This window comes from Periplaneta americana, chromosome 12, assembly GCF_040183065.1.
Source record: "Periplaneta americana isolate PAMFEO1 chromosome 12, P.americana_PAMFEO1_priV1, whole genome shotgun sequence".
In the NCBI taxonomy this organism is placed as follows: domain Eukaryota; kingdom Metazoa; phylum Arthropoda; class Insecta; order Blattodea; family Blattidae; genus Periplaneta; species Periplaneta americana.
This window is the reverse complement of record NC_091128.1, coordinates 71,239,218-71,259,573: the sequence shown is the minus strand read 5'-3', so window position 1 is coordinate 71,259,573 and position 20,356 is coordinate 71,239,218. Positions and strand designations below refer to the sequence as shown.

The 20,356-nt window shown below is 36.0% G+C and overlaps 1 protein-coding gene across 5 annotated transcripts in view; it reads right to left on the bottom strand.

Annotated features, from left to right (window-relative positions):
* Fs(2)Ket (Importin subunit beta Fs(2)Ket) overlaps positions 1-20,356 on the bottom strand; it is a 123,823-nt gene that overhangs the window by 57,796 nt on the left and 45,671 nt on the right. For all 5 annotated transcript variants that reach the window (XM_069841523.1, XM_069841519.1, XM_069841520.1 and 2 more), the window contains exons 11-14: positions 17,687-17,794; positions 16,661-16,804; positions 12,616-12,836; positions 5,844-6,008 (exon numbers count right to left, since the gene is read on the bottom strand). In XM_069841523.1, coding sequence (XP_069697624.1) covers positions 5,844-6,008; positions 12,616-12,836; positions 16,661-16,804; positions 17,687-17,794 — 638 coding nt within the window. The remainder of the gene's footprint in view (positions 1-5,843; positions 6,009-12,615; positions 12,837-16,660; positions 16,805-17,686; positions 17,795-20,356) is intronic.

Here is a 20,356-nt window from a genome sequence, read left to right as displayed (position 1 = left end):
AGACATTTATATTACAATAGTTTTCTCATTTTTCGTATTTCAGAAATCTACTGAACATAGGACAGCAAGTCCTGAAACATGTCTAGCTAAATGCATTTTAATTGTTTGTTAAGTGTTTAATACTGTTGTATTTTAACATAATATACATTTTAATGTTTTAAATATGACTGTACATTTCAGTCCAGAATAATAATAGTTACCATCTTGTTGGACAGTCGAATAGTCCCGTTAGTCACTCCAGAATGATATAATGAAACCTTAAAGAAATAAACAACGAATTCAAAGGGAAAATGAAGTCATTCTATTGCATGACAATGTCTGGACACACTACAATCTGCAGACAAGGCAAGCTATAATATTGCGAAAATATACTCTCTTATTCTCTCTATAACCCGAATTCAGTGCTCACAGACTAACATTTCTTTTCCCCCACTGAAGAATCCACTCCTAAGACGCTAATTTTCAGGTGACAAGCTGAAACATAATGTAATGAAAGTGCTTTGATACCTCAGTAAGAACTGTTACACTACAAGCATACAACATCTGCTGCAAAGGTTGAGAATGTGTGCAGTGACACAAATTTAACCACATTTTGCAAGAGTTGTAACTATTAGCATAAGCAAACTTCATTACAATTTCATTGTAATTATGGTTTGAGAAAAATTACAAGGCATTGCTTTAATGTTCACTGTTATAAAATCACTAGCAGAATTTGATCACAATACACGTTTGCCACATTCAATTTCATGTAACCACTATCTCAATGTCATCTAAAGCTGTGGAGCTTCACCTCAGGCAAACCAGAAGTTGCTGGTCACGTGATTCTGTATTCTTACTCTTATTCCTGACAGGAATAATTGATGAAACATGCTTCCATGCCTTCATGTATAATGATGAATGTCAATCTCTTGAAAAAATCTCCAAATTAATTTTTTATATATATTTTTTCATTGTCCAGTATACAGACGAAATATCATTGCTCTGTAGGGACTAAATTAAACAATTTTGTGCTGCATTTATATTTTCTGAAGTGTTGAATTATGGTCATTAAAGGTACCTCATTCTCCCTTGCTCTAAAGCCTCATTTCTATAAAGAGAAAAGGAGAAAAGAAAGAGAAGATGAGGAAGGAGAAAAGGATAAAGGAAAATAATGAGAAGAATTTGGAGAAAAGGAAGAGAAGAAAATGAGGGCGAAAGAAAAAAGAAAAAGAAGTTTACCACTTCTCGTCTGGCCTCCTCGATCACCGGATTTAACTCGCTTGGATTTTCTCCTGTGGGAATTTCTTAAAGACACTGTGTATGTGCTGCTCTTGCACCAAGACTTAGATAAATTGAGAAACTATTACTACAGCTATTGCAGAGGTGGACACAGCAATGCCTCAATGTGTATGGACTGAATCAGATTACAGAAAAGACATATGCTGGACCATGGACAGCCATATTGAACATTGTGAGGAATGTTAAAGAATATTGAACTTTTCTCTTTACATTACCATTCACTATTTTACACTATCCTTAATCACTGCAGTGCAATGATATCACAAAATCCGAGAGTAAACTCTGATTCACTCTGTAAATCAGATTTCTACTGATAATCATATACTTCTCCTTGTTACATCATTCATGGTACTATTGAATGAAACAGAGTAATATATGAAATTGAATTAGTAATTCCATTAAAGTCATGGAGCCATTAAGAATAATTTGCATATATTATTTAAACCAGAAAAAGAATATGTATTTTTCATCTGTCACTTGCAAGAAATAAACATGGATACTATTTATCACGTGAGAGAATAGAATTAAAAGTTTAATTGCTGCTCTATGCCTATTTCTCCAGAGTTCAGTACTAATTTTTCAGAACAAGTGCCTCAAATAAAACGTTACATAATAGGATTTAATAAACAAAAAGAACAAAATCATGGAAATGTTAAATAACAAATACATATCACCTTATGTTAAAACGACTGTAATCAACAAACTGACTCATTAATATCTGAGCAATCATAAAGCAAAATTCTATCACGTCATTATGTGGAACTGTATAAATCTCGTCAATTATATCAAAATCATTTCATTACAAGTAGTGTAAGTGTTCCTACAGTCGTACAAAAATAGAATGCTGCAGAATAAACGGAATTACATCACATAAATCTTCATATACTGAATGGAGAGGACAAGTGCTCTATTACTTAAGGATAGATATTATTTAGTTGGTTAGGAATGTGAAATGAATTATGGCATGCACAGCAGGATTTACCTTCTTACGGCTCCCCATTCCAATGTTGGTAAGGGTTCACTGGCAAATTATGAATCTCTTACGTTTGAATGATAGGCACAACAGAAGGAATTATGATCATTTGAGATGTGCAAACATTCCCAATAACAAATCTACTGATACTTTTTTTTTAAATCTAAGACATTTCTTCCTTCCTTTCTTCTCTTTAGTTTGCAACAACGCTTTGCACTGTTGAAACTTATGTACTCAATCATTTGCACTGTTGGAACTTATGTACCCAATCATTAGAAATTACACATTAATTTTTATCATTTTAACTTGCTTGCTATTTGCAAGAAATCACCTTCATGCAAGCAACTGAATATTTATTTACGTCAACAACAATGTCCTCTCCAACAAAAATCTGTGAAGACAAGTGAAAGAAGACCCAATCATCACTTACAAGGGAATATGTTAAAACCACCCCATCCAAACTGCAAGCAGTATCACCTCTACAACTGATGCACAAATGTAAAAAAAATTAGCTGTTCACATAAACTGTACGTGGAAACTTACTTGGAATGTTGTATTAAAGAAACAATGACGCATGCTTAGAGTAGTTCAGTTGCCTTCTGTGAATGCCTACCCTGTTACATGACATGCTACAGTTGAGTGTGTACTATGTTCTAAATGTAGAGGCTGCTAAATTTTTCGACAATCTTTTATGCTTTCGTAACCTTATAATGGACAGCTATTTTTGTAACAGCATATATTTTTGGGTATAGAACATAGAGATTTAACACTGTCATAAAAAATGTATAAAAACAATGAAGAAATAATAGTTATTTATGAGACAAGTTAGTAAAGATTCTCTTTTTGGTAGGAATGTAAAGTTTGTGAAACACACGAGGGCCAAAAAGATAACTTTACGAATGTATATCAAAGAATGTTTTTTCTACGATAACACAAATTTACATTAAATAAATATTTCAAGTTGGAGAGATTATAAGATCACAATGTCATGGCCGTCTAAACTCAGATCCATTAAGTAGTAAGTATCCATGGAATGGTAGCCTGTTTTATTCATGTTCACAATTTCATGGCCGTCTAAACAGCCATATAATCAACAAAGTGGTTACGAACAGCTGAATGATAAATCTTATTACAATGAGTACCACATGTAACTTCAGAATAATGACTCAAATGTATATTATATGAATGTTACTTATTTGTGTTACATGTAATATTTAAGTAATGAAAGATTGAGGTAATGCATTAATTTCTTATTGAAAGTTTGTACATTGAATATTACATTTTTTTCAGCAGTGTGTAAAATAAATAGCAGTGCCTAAAGTGATTACTTACTTTTTTATGCAACTGTGTTTTAAAGGCTCCCTTTACACAGTAAAATCTAACTTTATGCACTATCGTAGAAAGAATAATGTAACCAATGAGCCATGTTTAGAAATTAGCAGGCTTTGACAATTTGTAAAACAAGAGAACATCATTTAGGTCAAAGTCTGATATTCTCTTGTTTTAGAAATTGTCAGTCTTAATTTCTAAACAAGGCCCACTGATAAGTTATTCCTTCATTGTTTTTATATACAGATTTCTTATGGTAATGTTAAATCCCTATGTTTCACATCCAGAAAAACACGCGGTATTTTTGCGTATCTCCCCTATTATCTATCTATTAACACAGTTTTAGAAGAGCGTTTGAGAGAAGCTCATCAACTTTTCCCATGGCTAATGTCAAAGACAGGCTATGGTATGATGTCACATTCTTAGTCATAACATGGCCAACATTGAACAAGTTTATTATAAATGCACTTTTAACATGAGTTTAATATAGCAATTACTTTGTTTTTTAAAACTTCGAACATGTATTTATATTAGGCGATTGTCACAATGGCCATGACTATACCAAGATAACCATGTGACACCGATTCATGTTGTAGCCAGTCTTTCTCGTTAGCCACGACTTTTCCCTTGTGAGATCAGAAGAGAATGGAAATAGATTGCGCACACTATAAACAAATATCAAGACATCACAGAAAAGCGAACATTGTTCTTAAGCCTCAAGAACAAAGGAAAAGGAGAGGGAATGAAGGTGGTGGTGAGAAAGTAGGAAAGCCATGCTTTGTTAACATCCTACATCAGCGATTCCAACAATGTTATTTAAAATAATAAGTTGCTAATAAATATAGATAACATCGAAAATATTTTCAGTACTGTAATAAATCCCAAATAGAAACAATTTTTTTTTTAAGGATATGAGTATTAAATGCTCATTTCTGTCCACTGGAGTGTGTCAAAACACAAATAAAACTATGTAGTCCTTGAAGAAAAATAATTGGAAACTGTAGCCATATGTTCAGCTTAGAGCTAAAGACGTGGATCAAAGTAACTGAAGTATTAGGCTATGTTCAACTTCCATTTTTTAATCCATAAAAATTATGTTCAAACCTTCTTTAGACTAACTGAAAAGTCCATTAGCACACTGTTAACTGAACTGCTAGTGTGTCAACTTTCTGTAGTGATAACCTAAGGTCAAATCCATGTGTATTCCTTTAGAATGTGTGATGGACAAAGATGATTTTGGGGAATACTTTCTTGGGGTATTCTGACATCCCTCGTAAACATTCTCCAATTTCTCCACAGCTTATAACCATCATCACCACCACATGTGCACAGAACAAGTATATGCAAAGAGAGTTAAGAGACTCAATCCGCAACGTGCACAATATATGCATGTACTTTCGACTGAAAAAGAAGTCTAAAAAAATCAGTGTTTTACAAAAATGGTATGTTTGTGACGAACACTTTTTTTCCTACTGTGCAAAATCACATTTACAGATTTAAAAATAAAACTCTCACTACCAACTTCAATATGCCTGATTCTGATTACACAAGACTTCAAAACATGTGGGCTGATCAGTTGATCCTTGACTACTCACATTCAATCTAGCTATATCTCATAAGGTTGCATATTCTCAGATGAGCATCAAGTCTGAGTTACAAGACAGAAAATAACAGTAAATGTAAGGAACATGTTTTTCACTAAATGACAGTGATAACATAATTGTGGAATAACATTACAAAAAAAAGATAGTGGGGGGGGGGGATGGAGCTAAATACACTGAACAGGTGTCAAACTCGGGATTTCTCCTTTATCAATTTCAAGCCTGGACACTATTACAGTTACCTGACAGATGTATGAGACTAGTTAATTAAATAATTAACTAAAAACACAATAGAAAAGCTTTCACTGCCAGTAACTTCCGAGCATTATATAATTTGGCTTTCTTTATTTCACTTTACATTATGAACTTCCATTTGAAATAGTTATCATCAAAAACAAATGATCCTGGTGAAATGCAATACCGTATTGGAAGAAAGAAATGACCACATACCACGTGAATCAAACATCATTGAAAGAACTTAATAATATAATACCTAATAACAAATTAGAGACTGCGAATGTATTAAGTAATAAGAATGGAAGAAAATTTCTACCATCACAAATTCAGTACTAATTTAGGAAGAGTTGCATAATAAAAGCTATTACAAATGCTACAAGTTTGCACATCTCTAATCAAAATTCTGTTCTTTAATAGTTACTTACCAGCTGGAGGCAGCCGACTTCAGCTTACGGACTTCCTTTGTTGCCCACGTAGCCAATGTTTTCGTCTTGGAGGCGCGTGAACGCCTTCCTTGAGTCAACAAATCATTAATGGGCTCCACATCAAGTAAGGGCAGCATCTTAGAACCAAATGCAGTGCACAAGTCGCTGAAAACAAACACATAAATATATGATTTCAATGGGACCACAACTAACTCAAATATGCAACTTTTACACATATTATGTGACATAATTTCTGACCTTGTGAATATGATATAGTTCAAATCAGAGTTGGGAAGTAACATGTTGTGACGCACTACTACAGTGAAATTTCTGTATGTTACATGTCTCATTATATCATATTTGGACATATCTTTTTGGAACCAGACACATTTCTATGCTTTTAGTTATTTTTGTTATAGTTGGTGTTGCCTTTTTGACCTTGTTAGAGCTAAAGGTTCAAATATCCTCTATGTTGATCATTCCTCAAATCCTGGAAGCTGGATGCCCGTTATAGTTCTATTTTGAACAATTCTCTTGTTCTATTGTATATTTCTGCTACCTGTTTAGAATTAAGTCTCATTGAGCCCTTCTGTTTTACAAGGACAATTAGCACAGTGGAATGAGAGGGGATTTTCCTTGTACAGTACAGCAACTGTGAATATCTTTCTACTTTCCTGGAAATACTTCTTTGTTCTTTTTGTAACTGTACTGTGGCTAAATTTGAGTATGGAGTGAAGGGGCATTATTTTTTATAACAGTAAACTTTACTTCCTTACTTATGGCTTTTAAGGAACCCAGAACCCCGCCATCGGTCCCCAACCTGTGCAAGATTGTGGTTTCATAACAAGCTATTTTTTACGGTGATGGGTTGTTAGTCCTTCGCCCAACCCCCAAGCTGGAGGACCACCCCTTATCGTCTGTCCATGATTGCTTATTTAATATATTCGCAGCTACCCTCCATATCTGAAGGCCGTCTCCTCTATTCACAACCTGAGGACGTGTCACGCCCTGGTGGTGATAGGGACCCACAATACATACATGTGAAAGTAAACTTTATGATGCAAAATTATTTCAGTAGGCCTCCAGTGTAGAAATCAGTCTCTATTGAGGTGTTTACCTATGAGAGTCAGTTTGTGAAATTTGTATAGTGCCTCAATATGAGTAAGCGTAAGTTGGTGGAATTAACTATTCAAAGGAAGAAAGAAGTTATTGTGTTATGGTGTTAGTTGTAAGAAAATTACAGAAGACTTTGGAATTTCTAAGTCAACATTTTCAAACATTATCAATAATAGAACCTCAATATATGCATGGGAACAAAATTGCAGTTGGGAAAGAAAAGGAGTTCACAAAACTGTTAATGAAGAAATACAGTAAATGACAAAGTATTTGAATACTGTAGTTCCTTAACATTATGTACAGTAATTTCTGTAGTTCCTTAACATTATGTACAGTAATTTCTTTTCCATTGCATGCTAAAAAAATTCTACTCCCCTCATCCTTGGACACCCCATTAGGTTGAACAATTTTTTTCTGATCCATATGTGTCCAGGTTAGAGAAGTTTCACCATAGTAACAGTTGCTTTTCCAAAGTAACATTCGGTAACAGCATTATTATTTAAATAAAGTAACTATAACTGTAACAAAGTTACTTTTACCAGTGATGAAGTACGTATTTTGTTGTAAGAATCTTGGACAGTGTAATACCAGCCATATTTGTAATAACAATGTCAAAAGTTATTTCGATCGTATTTGAACAATGAGTACATTATTAACATGTTCTCTTGATTGCTCTAGGCCAACTCAAATCTACTCGGTCCGCTGTGGCAACTAGGTATATTTCCACTGACTCCACTCTTTGCACCTTCCCCCCCACCAACTAGGTTGTTCGGTTGTGTTCTGAAACTCTGTCTTTCTTATGTCAGCTGCATAACAGCAATGTCTGCTAGGAAATACATTTTAAACAACCAAGCATATCCTAAAATCTGTCTTAGTAATATCCGAATTATAAGTCTTATGAATACTGCATTCACATCTTGCCAATTAAATTTAATTTATTTGCTTATTTGAAAATTTTATACACACCAATGAGTAAACTGCAGTTATGTGACTCAAGAACAACATCCAATTTCTGATGTTTTCATTTCAATTTGTAGGGTTGGAACAGGCATCACAACACAATTATAATTTTTTTTAAGTAATTGTAAAGTAACTGCAATGATAACTGTAATTGTAACTCTGTTACCTTTTCTGATAACTGTAACTTTAAAAAGTAACTTACCCAACTCTGGTTCAAAACATAAATCAAACACTTAATTTCAAAATATCTACAGAAAGAATCGAAAGTATTTCTATGCAATTGACTATCCCAAATATGACAAATTAATTATAAATGATATAACAGAAGTCAGCATGTATGGGCAAATCCAGAAATGCATATAGAGTGTCAGTTGGGAGGCCGGAGGGAATAAGGCATTTGGGGAGGCCGAGACATAAATGGGAAGATACTATTAAAATAGATTTGAGGGAGGTGGGATATGATGGTAGGGACTGGATTAATCTTGCTCAAGAAGGGACCGATGGCAGGCTGATGTGAGGGTGACAATGAACCTCCGGGTTCCTTAAAACCCATAAGTATATCAGAAGTCAGTTACTTCAAATTAATAGATTTTTGTTACTCTAGGAAGATGCAGTAATATACTGTTCTCCAACCAGGAGATAAACCGTGAAAGGAATGTGCTTACTACTGCATCATCTATTGGAGCGAAGTAGATAGATAGTATTAGAGTTATAACATCAGTTTAAAAATCATGCGCTCTCCTGCATATGTTATTTCCTGTATCGAGGGATTAAAAGACCAGGAGATTAACAGTGATCTAATTTTGTAACTAGGGTAGTATAAAAATATGTATATCAATGTTATGGTTTGTGCTTTGAGAGATAGCCAATAGAGATACGAGTACCCACGTGTGTGACCTTATGACATCTTATGACATCAACATTCATTCACAGCATCACCCCGCTTCGTCTCATTCCCTGGAGACTTTCTTGTGGTTGAAGTACAGTACAATGTGTACAAAATGTATTTTTACGACACTGATCCGAAATACAATAAAACACAATCATAAATAACAGACAACAAACAGGTTTAACGAGAAATTTGCAAAATTCCTTCTGAATATATTGCGTGCATAGTCCTTTTTGCTGCCATATGACTGATTTCGTCTTCTCCATCAGATACTATGAACTGAAAGGCAAAAATAATGTGTTGCGTGGTTTACTTATTTACTTACAAACAGCTTTTAGAGAACCCAGAGATTCACTGCCACCCTCACATAAGCCTGCCATTGGTAACTATCATGAGCAACATTAATCCAGCCCCTACCATATTCCATCTACCTCAAATCCATTTTATTACTATCCTCTCATCTATGTCTCCCCAAAGGTCTTTTTCCCCTCTGGCCTCCCAACTAACGCTCTCTCTGTATATTTTATATTTTATGTTACAATTATTAGCAAAATAATAAATAAATAAATAAATAAATATGCATTTCTGGATTCGCCCATACATGCTACATACCCTATCCATCTCAAATGTATCGAAACGAAATGTGATACAGAAGTATAAACGAAAATTTGAAATGCAAAATGGAAGAGCTCCACTATTAAGGCCAGCTATTTGTGCACAGCTCCAGAAATCTTATTTCACTAAAGGCGGTTGTCACAATTATGTGATTTTCAGGAAAGGCAAAAAACGAAATTAAATAGACTGTGGACTACCGCCTCATGAACATGAAGAAAACTGTTAACTCTAAAGGCAGTTGTCCATGTTACCTAGGCAGCTGTCCAAAAAAATACAATTATTGTAAATTCTGAAGTTGAACATCTTTATTTGCCTTTAGTGCTACAACAATGGCATTGATTTTCGACCTTGTACGAACAGATTCTCGTCAACTATTGCGAGTTGGATTACCAACTTTTGCGATCTGATAGAGAAGCCTATACTTATTAATAATCCAAAAATAACAAAAATGGACACCCACCCTTAGTGAAACAAGATACGGATATGGGTAGTTTAAATGTGGAGCAAAGGAATGTTATAGGTAGGCCTCAAACATTTGTTTGCAGTCAATCCAAGTCGAATGGAGCTACAGCACATAGGTCACTGTTACCTTGTACTTGGCACCGTGTAAAATAATTTTAAAAAATCATATCCATTACAAGCTGCAGATCTTACAACACATTACATAAGAGGATAGAATCACTCATAAAGAAATGCAATCACTAAGCTTAAAAGAAATGAAGAAAACAGTATATGCAAGGAATTACAAATGAAGCGTTTAGTTCACAAAGGGAAGTAGAATAATGCAACTGGTTGTTCTCAAATTATATATATATATATATATATATATATATATATATATATATATATATACACACATACATACATACATACATACATACTGGTATCATGAAAGTATGCCAAAGAAAATGCAGAAGGGAGAAAATTATCGTCCCTGGCTCAGTTAAACAGTGTAGCAAGAGGGATGGAATGCTTTTGGCAGTGGATAGTGAGAGAATTTCCCCTTACCCTCTCGACCTCTACAGATTGAACCCTACCTAATACCTTCTTACTTGTAAGCATACACATATAAAAAAGAAAGTAGCATAGAATAAAATCCAATCTATGTGTTTATCTTTTCCTCTGTGAATGGTATCGATCAGCAATCATTTGGAGAAAAGAACAAAAAAACTTTATAAATTGCATAATTTTGCAGTAGACTTTGTTTTTATTGTACAGGGTGAACCAAAAGAAGTGAATCCTTTTCTTTTATTTATTACTAAATAACCTTAAGAGGTACAATAAAAATAGAGATGTACACTGAAAACCAATAGATTGGAAATTATTTATGAAAAATAATATTGGGCATATGACCACCATTCAAGTCCTGACATTGAAGAATTCTAGTCACCACACCTAGCATAACTTTCTCCAAAGTTTCTTGCGAGATATTGCGACACAACAGCCAGGACAACTCCATGACGAACGAGTTACTGTGTGGTGTGGGATTATGACTTAAATCACATTTTTAACAAGAGCCAGAACAGGTCACACTGTCACACAATTGCACCTACACCAATTTTATCTTTCTGATAATCCTACTTGTCTATGGTGTAATAATCACGATGATCTAGAACATATTCTTCTATACCATCCATCCATAAACCAGAAAAGAAGTAAATTAAAAACATCAGTATCAGTTGCAGAAGACACATTCTTGCAGTATATATTGACTACACTCCAACTCTGACTACTAGCAACACACATCTATAATGAACAACGACCAAAATACCCCTCATTTCTCGTGAAAAACAACTGAATAGACTACAGTGGACTTTATGTTGTCAGCAAACAGCTGGACGTGAATCTGCCAGTTCCTCTTGTATTGGTATATTATTTGGAAGATGTTCTGAATCCACAGTGAACCGATCACAAACCCAGTCGAAATCTTGAACACTCTCTCCAAAATAATTCTTGAACTTATGCTGCAAGGTTACTAAATGTTCTTTACTTACGTCCATCAACACTTTATTACAGTCAGCAAGGGGCCATACAGTTGGGAACATTTCAAACGACCCATTTTCAATAATCTGTATCCACAAATTCAGCTTATTCACAAATCCTTGAATCTTATCGATACTAGTTAGAATATTTTTGTTCCTACCTTGCATTTTTCTGTTAAGCTCATTCAAATGTACGAAAATATCCTAAAGATAACCATTCATCATCTGCAAATAAATCCGTGTACTCATGCCCCTCCATAGTAAAAAATGCAAGCACCTTCCCTTTAAGTTCAAACATTCACAGTAACACCTTAACACGTGATAACCATAGCACTTTCTGTATGTAGCTTTCCCAATACAAAACAGAAAAAAGCCGCGTATTTAGGGGCTGCAATTTGATGAAGTTCACGACTTTACTACTTCGTCCATCACAATTTTCAGAGGAGATGGCAAAGATTTAGCAACTATGGCTTTGCGGTGAATGAGACAATGGCCGCTACATATGTTAGGATTTACTTCACGTACTTCAGCCAGGAATCCTTTCATTCAGCCTATCATAGAAACAGTTCTGTCTGTACAAACACTAACGCAATCTTCCCATGTTAATTCATTACAGACCACATATTCATTAGCTTTACGAAATATTTCTTCACCGGTTGCTAGCTTGGGCAGTTCTTTGCAAAAAAATTAATTACTTGCAATTACATCCCCAACAAATTAACCGAATGTAGGAAAGAAGTTTGCATAACCGCTAATATCAATGGACTCATCGAACTGAAGTGAGAACTACTTCCTGCTTTTTATTTTCTCCTTCATAACGTCTTCGTAATCATTGAACCTGTCACTAACTAGATGGCTGATTGTGTCAGCAGAGAGAGAAATTTAATTTTAATTTAACTTTAATTAATTTTAATTTTATTTATTTCTTACAATAATAGGTAAACGTTCATGTCACACCTTTCACCGTGTGAAGCGCACCGGTTGCAGAACACTGATGTAGGGAACAGTGGGATATGTTCAAAACTCTGTTATGTCTATTACACATCCAAAGAAGTTACATGACCATGCTACACACGATTCAGAAAGTGGAAAAGAGTAGTATATAAGTCATTACCAATACTCCACACTAGGCTACCATTTTGTTTGTGAATATGCAAAATGGTTAACTGAGAGACAGATATTAGAGATTCTACAATGTCTAGTAACTTACCCTACAAGCCCTGCACAAGCTGCCACATTACTATCCGAGTGATCTGTATCTTGGGCCACAACTGTGATGAACTGCACAATAAAGGGAACATGTGGTTCCAACAACTGCACATCTGGGCTTGGAGTGCTACCATCGCCCTTCAGGCCTTGAACAATGCCAGTATATGCCTCCAGTACACCTTCACGTAATTCGTTTAGGTAGTCTACCATGTCGTAATCAGTCTGTAAACATTCATAAGTTACAGTAAAAGACAAACATTACCACTGCAGTCAAATTTACGTATACAATAAATATCAACAAACATGACTGTCCGACTGTAAACACAGAATTAAAAATGGTAGCAGTGATACTTTAAATAACAGAGACTACGCCAGTCAATAGTAAGCTTATCACGAATATACAGAGTGTTTCAAAAATACGGGGCATAATTTCAGGTATGTATTTCCCACATGTAGACAATCAAAATAGTTCATTACAACATGTGTCCGGAAATGCTTCATTGCCGAGTTATGGCCTTCACAACATTGAAATTCACCGGAGCGTTTTTCTTTCCAGAGGTCGTTGTCATTACAGAAGATGTTCAAAATGTCCACCTCCTGCTTGAATACAGACCTCACATCGATGTCTCATTGACCTGCGAACACGATCCCAAACTCCAGGAGTATTGCGTATGTCCTCAGAACATGCCACAATTCGATTCCGAAGGGATTCCAAATCAGGCACCGAAGACAAATAAACCAATGATTTTAAATGGCCCCACAAGTAGAAATCGAGAGGGTTCAGATCAGGTGAGCGTGGAGGCCAAGCAATTGGGCCACCTCTACGTATCCATCGATCAGGAAACCTTCGATCCAAGTACCGGCGAGCCGTACGACTGAAGTGTGCAGGAGCACCATCATGCAAGAAGTGAATGTGTTGACGATTGACAGTGGAGTGTCTTCTAAAACACGAGGTATGGCGTTTTCCAGGAAGTTTGTGTACGCCTGCCCCGTAAATCTGATTACAAGTACATGGGGTCCAACTAATCGATCACCAAATGATACCGGCCCACATGTTGAGGGAGAACCGCAACTGGTGATGAGATGGAACAGTTCCATGTGGGTTTTCATACGCCCGCCCATACATGCTGATTGTGGAAATTTGTTATGCCATCTCGTGTGAACTGTGCTTCATCTGTAAATAATACTAAGGCAGGAAAGTTCGGATTTACACCACACTGCTGCAAGAACCACTGACAGAACCTAACTCGTGCAGGGTAATCTGCTGGTGACAGGTCCTGTACACGTTGCAAATGATAAGGATACAATTGATACTCTTTCAACAGTCTCCAGACAGTCGTATGAGGAACATTGACTTGCAACGCTACCCTTCGTGTGCTGATAGGAGGAGTCATGTTCACAGCCTCCAGAATCTCCTCCTGTACTTCTGGAGTTGTAGATCTTGGTTGTAGGTAATGGAGACGTACAAATGTCTTCCGATCTGAACATTGTCACTGTGGCTGCCTCTCCTGGTACAAACGACGAGCCAGCGCAGCATTGCTGTCCGCCTTACCGTACATGAAGTGTATCTCTGCCAGCTCTTGATTTGAATACATGTCACACAGTCTAACGCCTACACAACACTGAATGTAACCTTCGCCTCGGAATGAACTGTCAGAGTGCCCTCTTAATGTCTCCTTTGACAGCAACGACCGGCGGAATGAAAAACGTTCCGGTGAATTTCAATGTTGTGAAGGCCATAACTCGGAAATAAAGCATTTCCGGACACATGTTGTAATGAACTATTTTGATTGCCTACATGTGGGAAATACATACCTGAAATTATGCCCCGTATTTTTTAAACACCCTGTATAAACGAACAGGCACAAACAATAACAAAATGGTAACACAGTAAAACTTCATTTATAGTTTTTATTAGGGTCTGAAAAAAGAAATGCTTATGACATTGAGACGAGACAAATAAATGTTGGCCAGTGTCTATAAAAGAAGGAGAAAGAAAGAACAAAAGAATGACAGAAAAGAAAAGAAAAAAATTCTCGGATTTGGGAGTCCTATCTGAAGGAATGCTATAATGGGCTGCATCTGGTCCTTAAGCCATACTTTGCCCATCACTGCTATAAATCAGTACTGTTTTACAGTACAGTGTTACTAGAAATGATCTTTCCGATTACAAACTTGAATAACTATCATTAGGAGACACTTCGAAACATGATATTGGTATCAATGGAAAGAGAAACTCAAATATTTTTTATTATCCATTCGGTTTAATCACATGTGCTACTCTTAAATCAGCAAAAATTAGAAAACATGAAATTGGTATCAACAGAAACAGAAACTCCAACAATTTTTTAATTTGTTCACTGGAAAACATGAAACAGAAAGAGAAACATTTGGTTCACAACCGTAAGTAAGTCACATTGTGAGCTCCTTGTGTCACACGACACACATCAAGTCTGTAGTCAATTTCCTGCCATACACATTGTAGCATTGGACCATCCACCAGTGCAATGGCCTCTGTGATGCAGACACGAAGATCCTCAATGGTAGGTGGTAATGGTGACTGATACACTTGTTGTTTTATAAAACCTCACAGAAAAAATCAAAAGGAGTGAGGTTGGGGGAACGTGGAGGTCAATGCAAACATTCTAAATCTTCACGGCCAGCATGTCCAGTCCATCTCCTTGGAAGTCGTGTATTCAGTTCGTTTCTGACATCTAAGTGGTAATAGGGTGGTGCCCCATCCTGCTGAAAAATGAGACCTTCGATGTCCTGTTCCAGTTGTGGAAGAAGCCATAACTGTAACATGTTTAGGTATGAATTACCTATACTGTCGCCTCGACAAAAAAGAAAGGGCCATACAACTTTTCACGGCTTATAGCACAAAACACGTTCACTTTGGGGAAGCCGCGTACATGTTCCACATAACTGTTAGAATTTTCCAAAGCCCATATCCTGACATTGTGTTTGTGCACTTTTCCTGACAGATGGAAAGTGGCTTCGTCACTAAACACCAATGATTCGATGAAACCTTCAGTTTCCATTCTGAATTGCATCTCCTCACAGAAAGACTGTCGCTTGGCTTTGTCGTCTGGTTTCAGAGCCAGCAACAATTGCAGACAGTATGGATGGCACTTCAAACGTTTCCATAAAATCTTCTGCACAGTTTGTTGGGGGATGTTTAATTCTCTACTGGCTTTTACGGTGGATTTCTGTGGACTTCGTATGAAACTCTCCCTCACACACTCCACATTTGCCTTATTTACTGATAGACGACCGGTTGACTTCTGCTTTCAGATGCATCCCCTCGTTTTGAAGTCAGCGTACCACTTACGGATACTGGGCCCACTGGGTGGATCAACACCAAATTTTCTTCTAAAACTGCATTGTACAGTGACAACAGACTGGGATATGTAAAATCTAACACACAAAATGCCCTCCTGTCTTAGTTTGCAGCCATTTTTCTGTTATATCGTCTCCTAGCAACGAAATTAAGAAATATGCGACATGTTCACCAACATAACAAAAATATTTGAGTTTCTCTTTCCATTGATACCAATATCATGTTTCTAAGTATCTCCTAATGATAGTTATTCAAGTTTGTAATCGGAAAGATCATTTACAGTAACGCTGTGCATCAATTTCAACTGACAAGGAAACAGTTAATGAGTTTATGTTGAAACCTTCTCTCAAATACTTCACACAGCACAAAGACAAACACAAAAAAATGAGTCTTGAGTAAACAGTACTCACTCCGAGTACAAATTTATCTCGCATGTCACGTGACTGGGCGGGCTTTCACAAAGGTAATTCTTCCAAGAATGTACTGTTGTTTCTTAAAGTAACATTCAAAGTACTAAGTTAGTATGGGCAGATAACTTTTTATACCTATTTATCTGCTGTTAATGTGTATACAAACTTTGAAGGAAGTTCCAACATGAGCTCACGGATGGTTCTCTGATTTCATCACATTCTCAACTCACTTTAATGTATTAATTAGAACAAACACGTCATAAAATGAGTTATGAAAATTGAATATGACTACTCACCCTATCTACTTGAGCCTGTGATGCTTGTACCAAAGTCTGCAGTACAACATCAAGATACTTCTTGAACTCAGCGCCAATACTTAAAGCAATATCTCCAAACACAGAAAGAATCTGTGGCTTCACTGATCGATGAACTGTGTTATCCTAAAAAAGACAAAAAATGAAAGATTAGTTTTAACACCTCACATCTCAAATAACTGTTACACATACTTCAAATTATAAAACTACCAATCTATCATTTTGAAGAATATTCCAACACAAATTATGAAATTCTTGCTTGTTTACCTCTCCTGGACTTTTTTTTTTTTTGTTAAGTTTATTTATACACGCTTTAACGTCTGTGGTCATGTTTTTTTAATCCAATGCCACCAGGTTGTCTTTTCGACATTTCTGGTCTTCTCTCCTGGCTGTGGCTTATTTGTAACCCACTTCTGAGGTTGGGGCGCCTGGAAGGCGGAGTTACATTACCCCGATGATGTGATAGGATGATAATGTAGTGCCAGGAGAGGTCTTAAATCTAAACTTAACCTAAATTCCAGACCATGGACGAACACAGGAATAATCCCCTTTAAGGAAAAATTCCTGTGCTCTAACCGGGAATCGAACCCGGGACCTCAATAACTATAGCCAGAAGCTCTGACCACTAGACCATGAGGCTGGTCGTCTGTGATCATATTGTGTTTAGAATCTGTGGGTATACCAGTAGGTCATTTTTACTTTTGTTGAATCCCTGTTTCTATGGTGTGTTGTTTCATGTAACTGATTTTAGATTTTAATTAAAGTTTATGATATGACTAAGGCAGTGATGAATCATATGTAAATTTTCAATCCGACATTTGTCTTTGTGATTGAGGGAAACCATGAAAAACCCCAGTCAGATTGATGGGCCATAGAGTTTGAACCTGGGACCTCCAGAATGCAAGTCTAAAATGCTGCAGTCTGAGCCAACTTGCTTGGCTTCCTGTACTTAATGCACTGTATACTGCCTAGTTAAAGCATTGTGATAAAATGGAAATATAAACTTACACCAAGATTTTCAAGAAGTAGCATCATTATTTCATCACAGTAAGGAAGAACTTTATTCTTCAAAGCTCGACAGATATCTCCCGTCAAACCAACTGCAGCACCACAAACCTATAAAAAATAAAGAATATTGTCATATTAGTGGGTGTGGAGTTGGTTCCTTACGTCTCTTTTCCTTTCACCTTCCTACATCTATTTCATTGTACATTAAGTATTGATTTTCTTAAGATTCTGCTTCTGTGAGAGACTGAGCAACAGTAATATGTTGTTGTCTAGTGCCTTGCATTTGGCAATGAAGCCATTAGCAGTAACAACAGTAATATAAAGTCACTGTTTATTGGCCAGTATATAAACATGTGATTTGTTTACCATTGATGCATTTTGAATATTTGTCAGTAAAACTCTACGCTGCTGTTTTTGGTATTAGGTAATCTCCTCTAGGTTAGTGACAGCAGCCTGTAGTCTATCAGCAAGTGAGCAAGACACATCGCCTGCAAGAGGCGCATTTTCCAGTGTCAGCTGTGCTGCACGGGACTTGGATGTGGGGGGAAACCGAGTCTCGGCCACTCCAGGGATAAAAGAGGATTGCACCTATAGTTGAAGTGACTCGTGGCAAACACATAATGGGGGACTGTACAAGGATTCTTGCGTTTAGTTTATACAGTGGCCTAACTTTTCATGTTGTAGTTTTATAAGTCATTTTAGCATAAATCAATTATGTACTTTTATATTTAGGGCCACTGTTGTTTCTAAGCAGTTCTGTTTTTAGTCAGTTATTTCTTGGCCGCCAAGAAAGATTTGTTTTATATCTTTTTTTTTTTTAAGAATATATTGTTATCCCCTTGGTCAGTTTCTTGTACACTTACTTTGTTCAACTCAGGACTATTTTGTGAACTGTTTTGTTTCATTGTAAACTCATTACAGTGAAACCTCGAACCATCGTTTTTATGGGGAATAGAAAATAAAAATGATCAAAACGGGAAAACGATGATACCAGGAAACCATAAAAACTACTGTACTTAGGCGTATAGCAGACGCAACAGTTATGAATGTATCACAATTATTCCCTACATGATTTAAGGTGGAATAATCGCATAATCGATACATTTAATTTTTAACAATATTCATAAATACTATAAAATCATAATGGACGTGTCTCTTAATATTTTATTCTTGTTTGTAAACTTGCGATAAAAAATCTATTGTTTGATTAAATAGAGTATAAAACAAACAAACGAATAATTAGTGATTACACTGAATGCACTTTTATTACAACATTATGTACACTATTTCTTGCAGAAAAAATATTAGCTTTCGTTTCATGCATATTTTACACTTGAATTCTACAGTGAATTTCTGATAAGAACGATACTGAAGTAAATGGAAAGGTGCAGTTTTACCACCTCCCACACCATCATACAAGTCATGTGTGTGACAAGAATGACGTACGCACTAGAAATTAGTTTGCTACTCCTTAAGAGATATTGGTCATTACTGATAATTTAGACAGAAATAAGTATGTGAAAATCATAAACCTAGATTCGTGATATGTTCAGAATACAGATATGTGTTATCACAAATCTATTCCCATAAAATTACTACTGTTTAAAGTAGGCAGGCTTTCATTAGCCCATACTGTTGCATTACATGCAACTAGAACCTGCATCACAAATTAGGCCTATATCATATCGCATGAAAAATAATGCCGAAACTTGTCTAGCTCTTTAGTAACCCTACAAAGATACTTCACATATAAACATGTACTGAACATAAACAATGTACAAAAACTCTTGTCGCTGTGGATATCAGCAACTGTGTTGTAGCACAGCTGACTCTAAACAAGTTGCAGCATTAGGACGACAAATCTCGTTAGTTAACACAACTGCGTAACATATACCATAATAATACTGTATCAAATGTTTATATATCTCCACATCGTTGTGTGGAAAAATATGATTAATCAATAAGTTACTATAAAACTGCATTTCTTTTCAGAATCTAATATCTGTCTTCATAGCACAGATCACACATGTAGAAACTAATTTCCGCATTAACAGACTATACCAAATGCACGTGGAGAGTTCACGTGCAGCATTAAGATGACAAATCATTTATCATGGCAGCGTAATACATTTTATGTTTCTCTGAGAAGTTTGACATAGTCTCCAAATCACAATCTTCTGCATCCTCTTGCTTCAAAGATAATAATGGAGAACAAAAAGTTTGTCCTTTCAAAGTAAAAGAAAACTACCCATGCGGGAAAACATGGCATCAGGACCATGATTTCTCAATGATTGATGCAATAAAATAACAGTTCGAGGAACGATGGAACTGGGGAAAAAATAACGTTATTTGTATGGGACTATTTCCAGGACCAAAAAAAAAAAAAAAAAAAAAAAAGCAGACGAAAAAGGTGGGAAAACAACGATAACGGGAATGATGCATCGAGGTTCCACTGTATTATATTATCAAAGCAGCCATAATTACAGTGAGAATATGCGTGTCATTTTGTATTGTCTAACCCAAACCATTCCAGTACCAAATGATTACACCATCTTTTTTTGTATCTTGTTATGGCCTTAGAAGGAGAGGGCGACATATGAGCTAACTACTTCTGAGAACATTTAAAGTACAAATTAACTAAAAGAAAGTAGCTTTTTGACTTCAATAAGC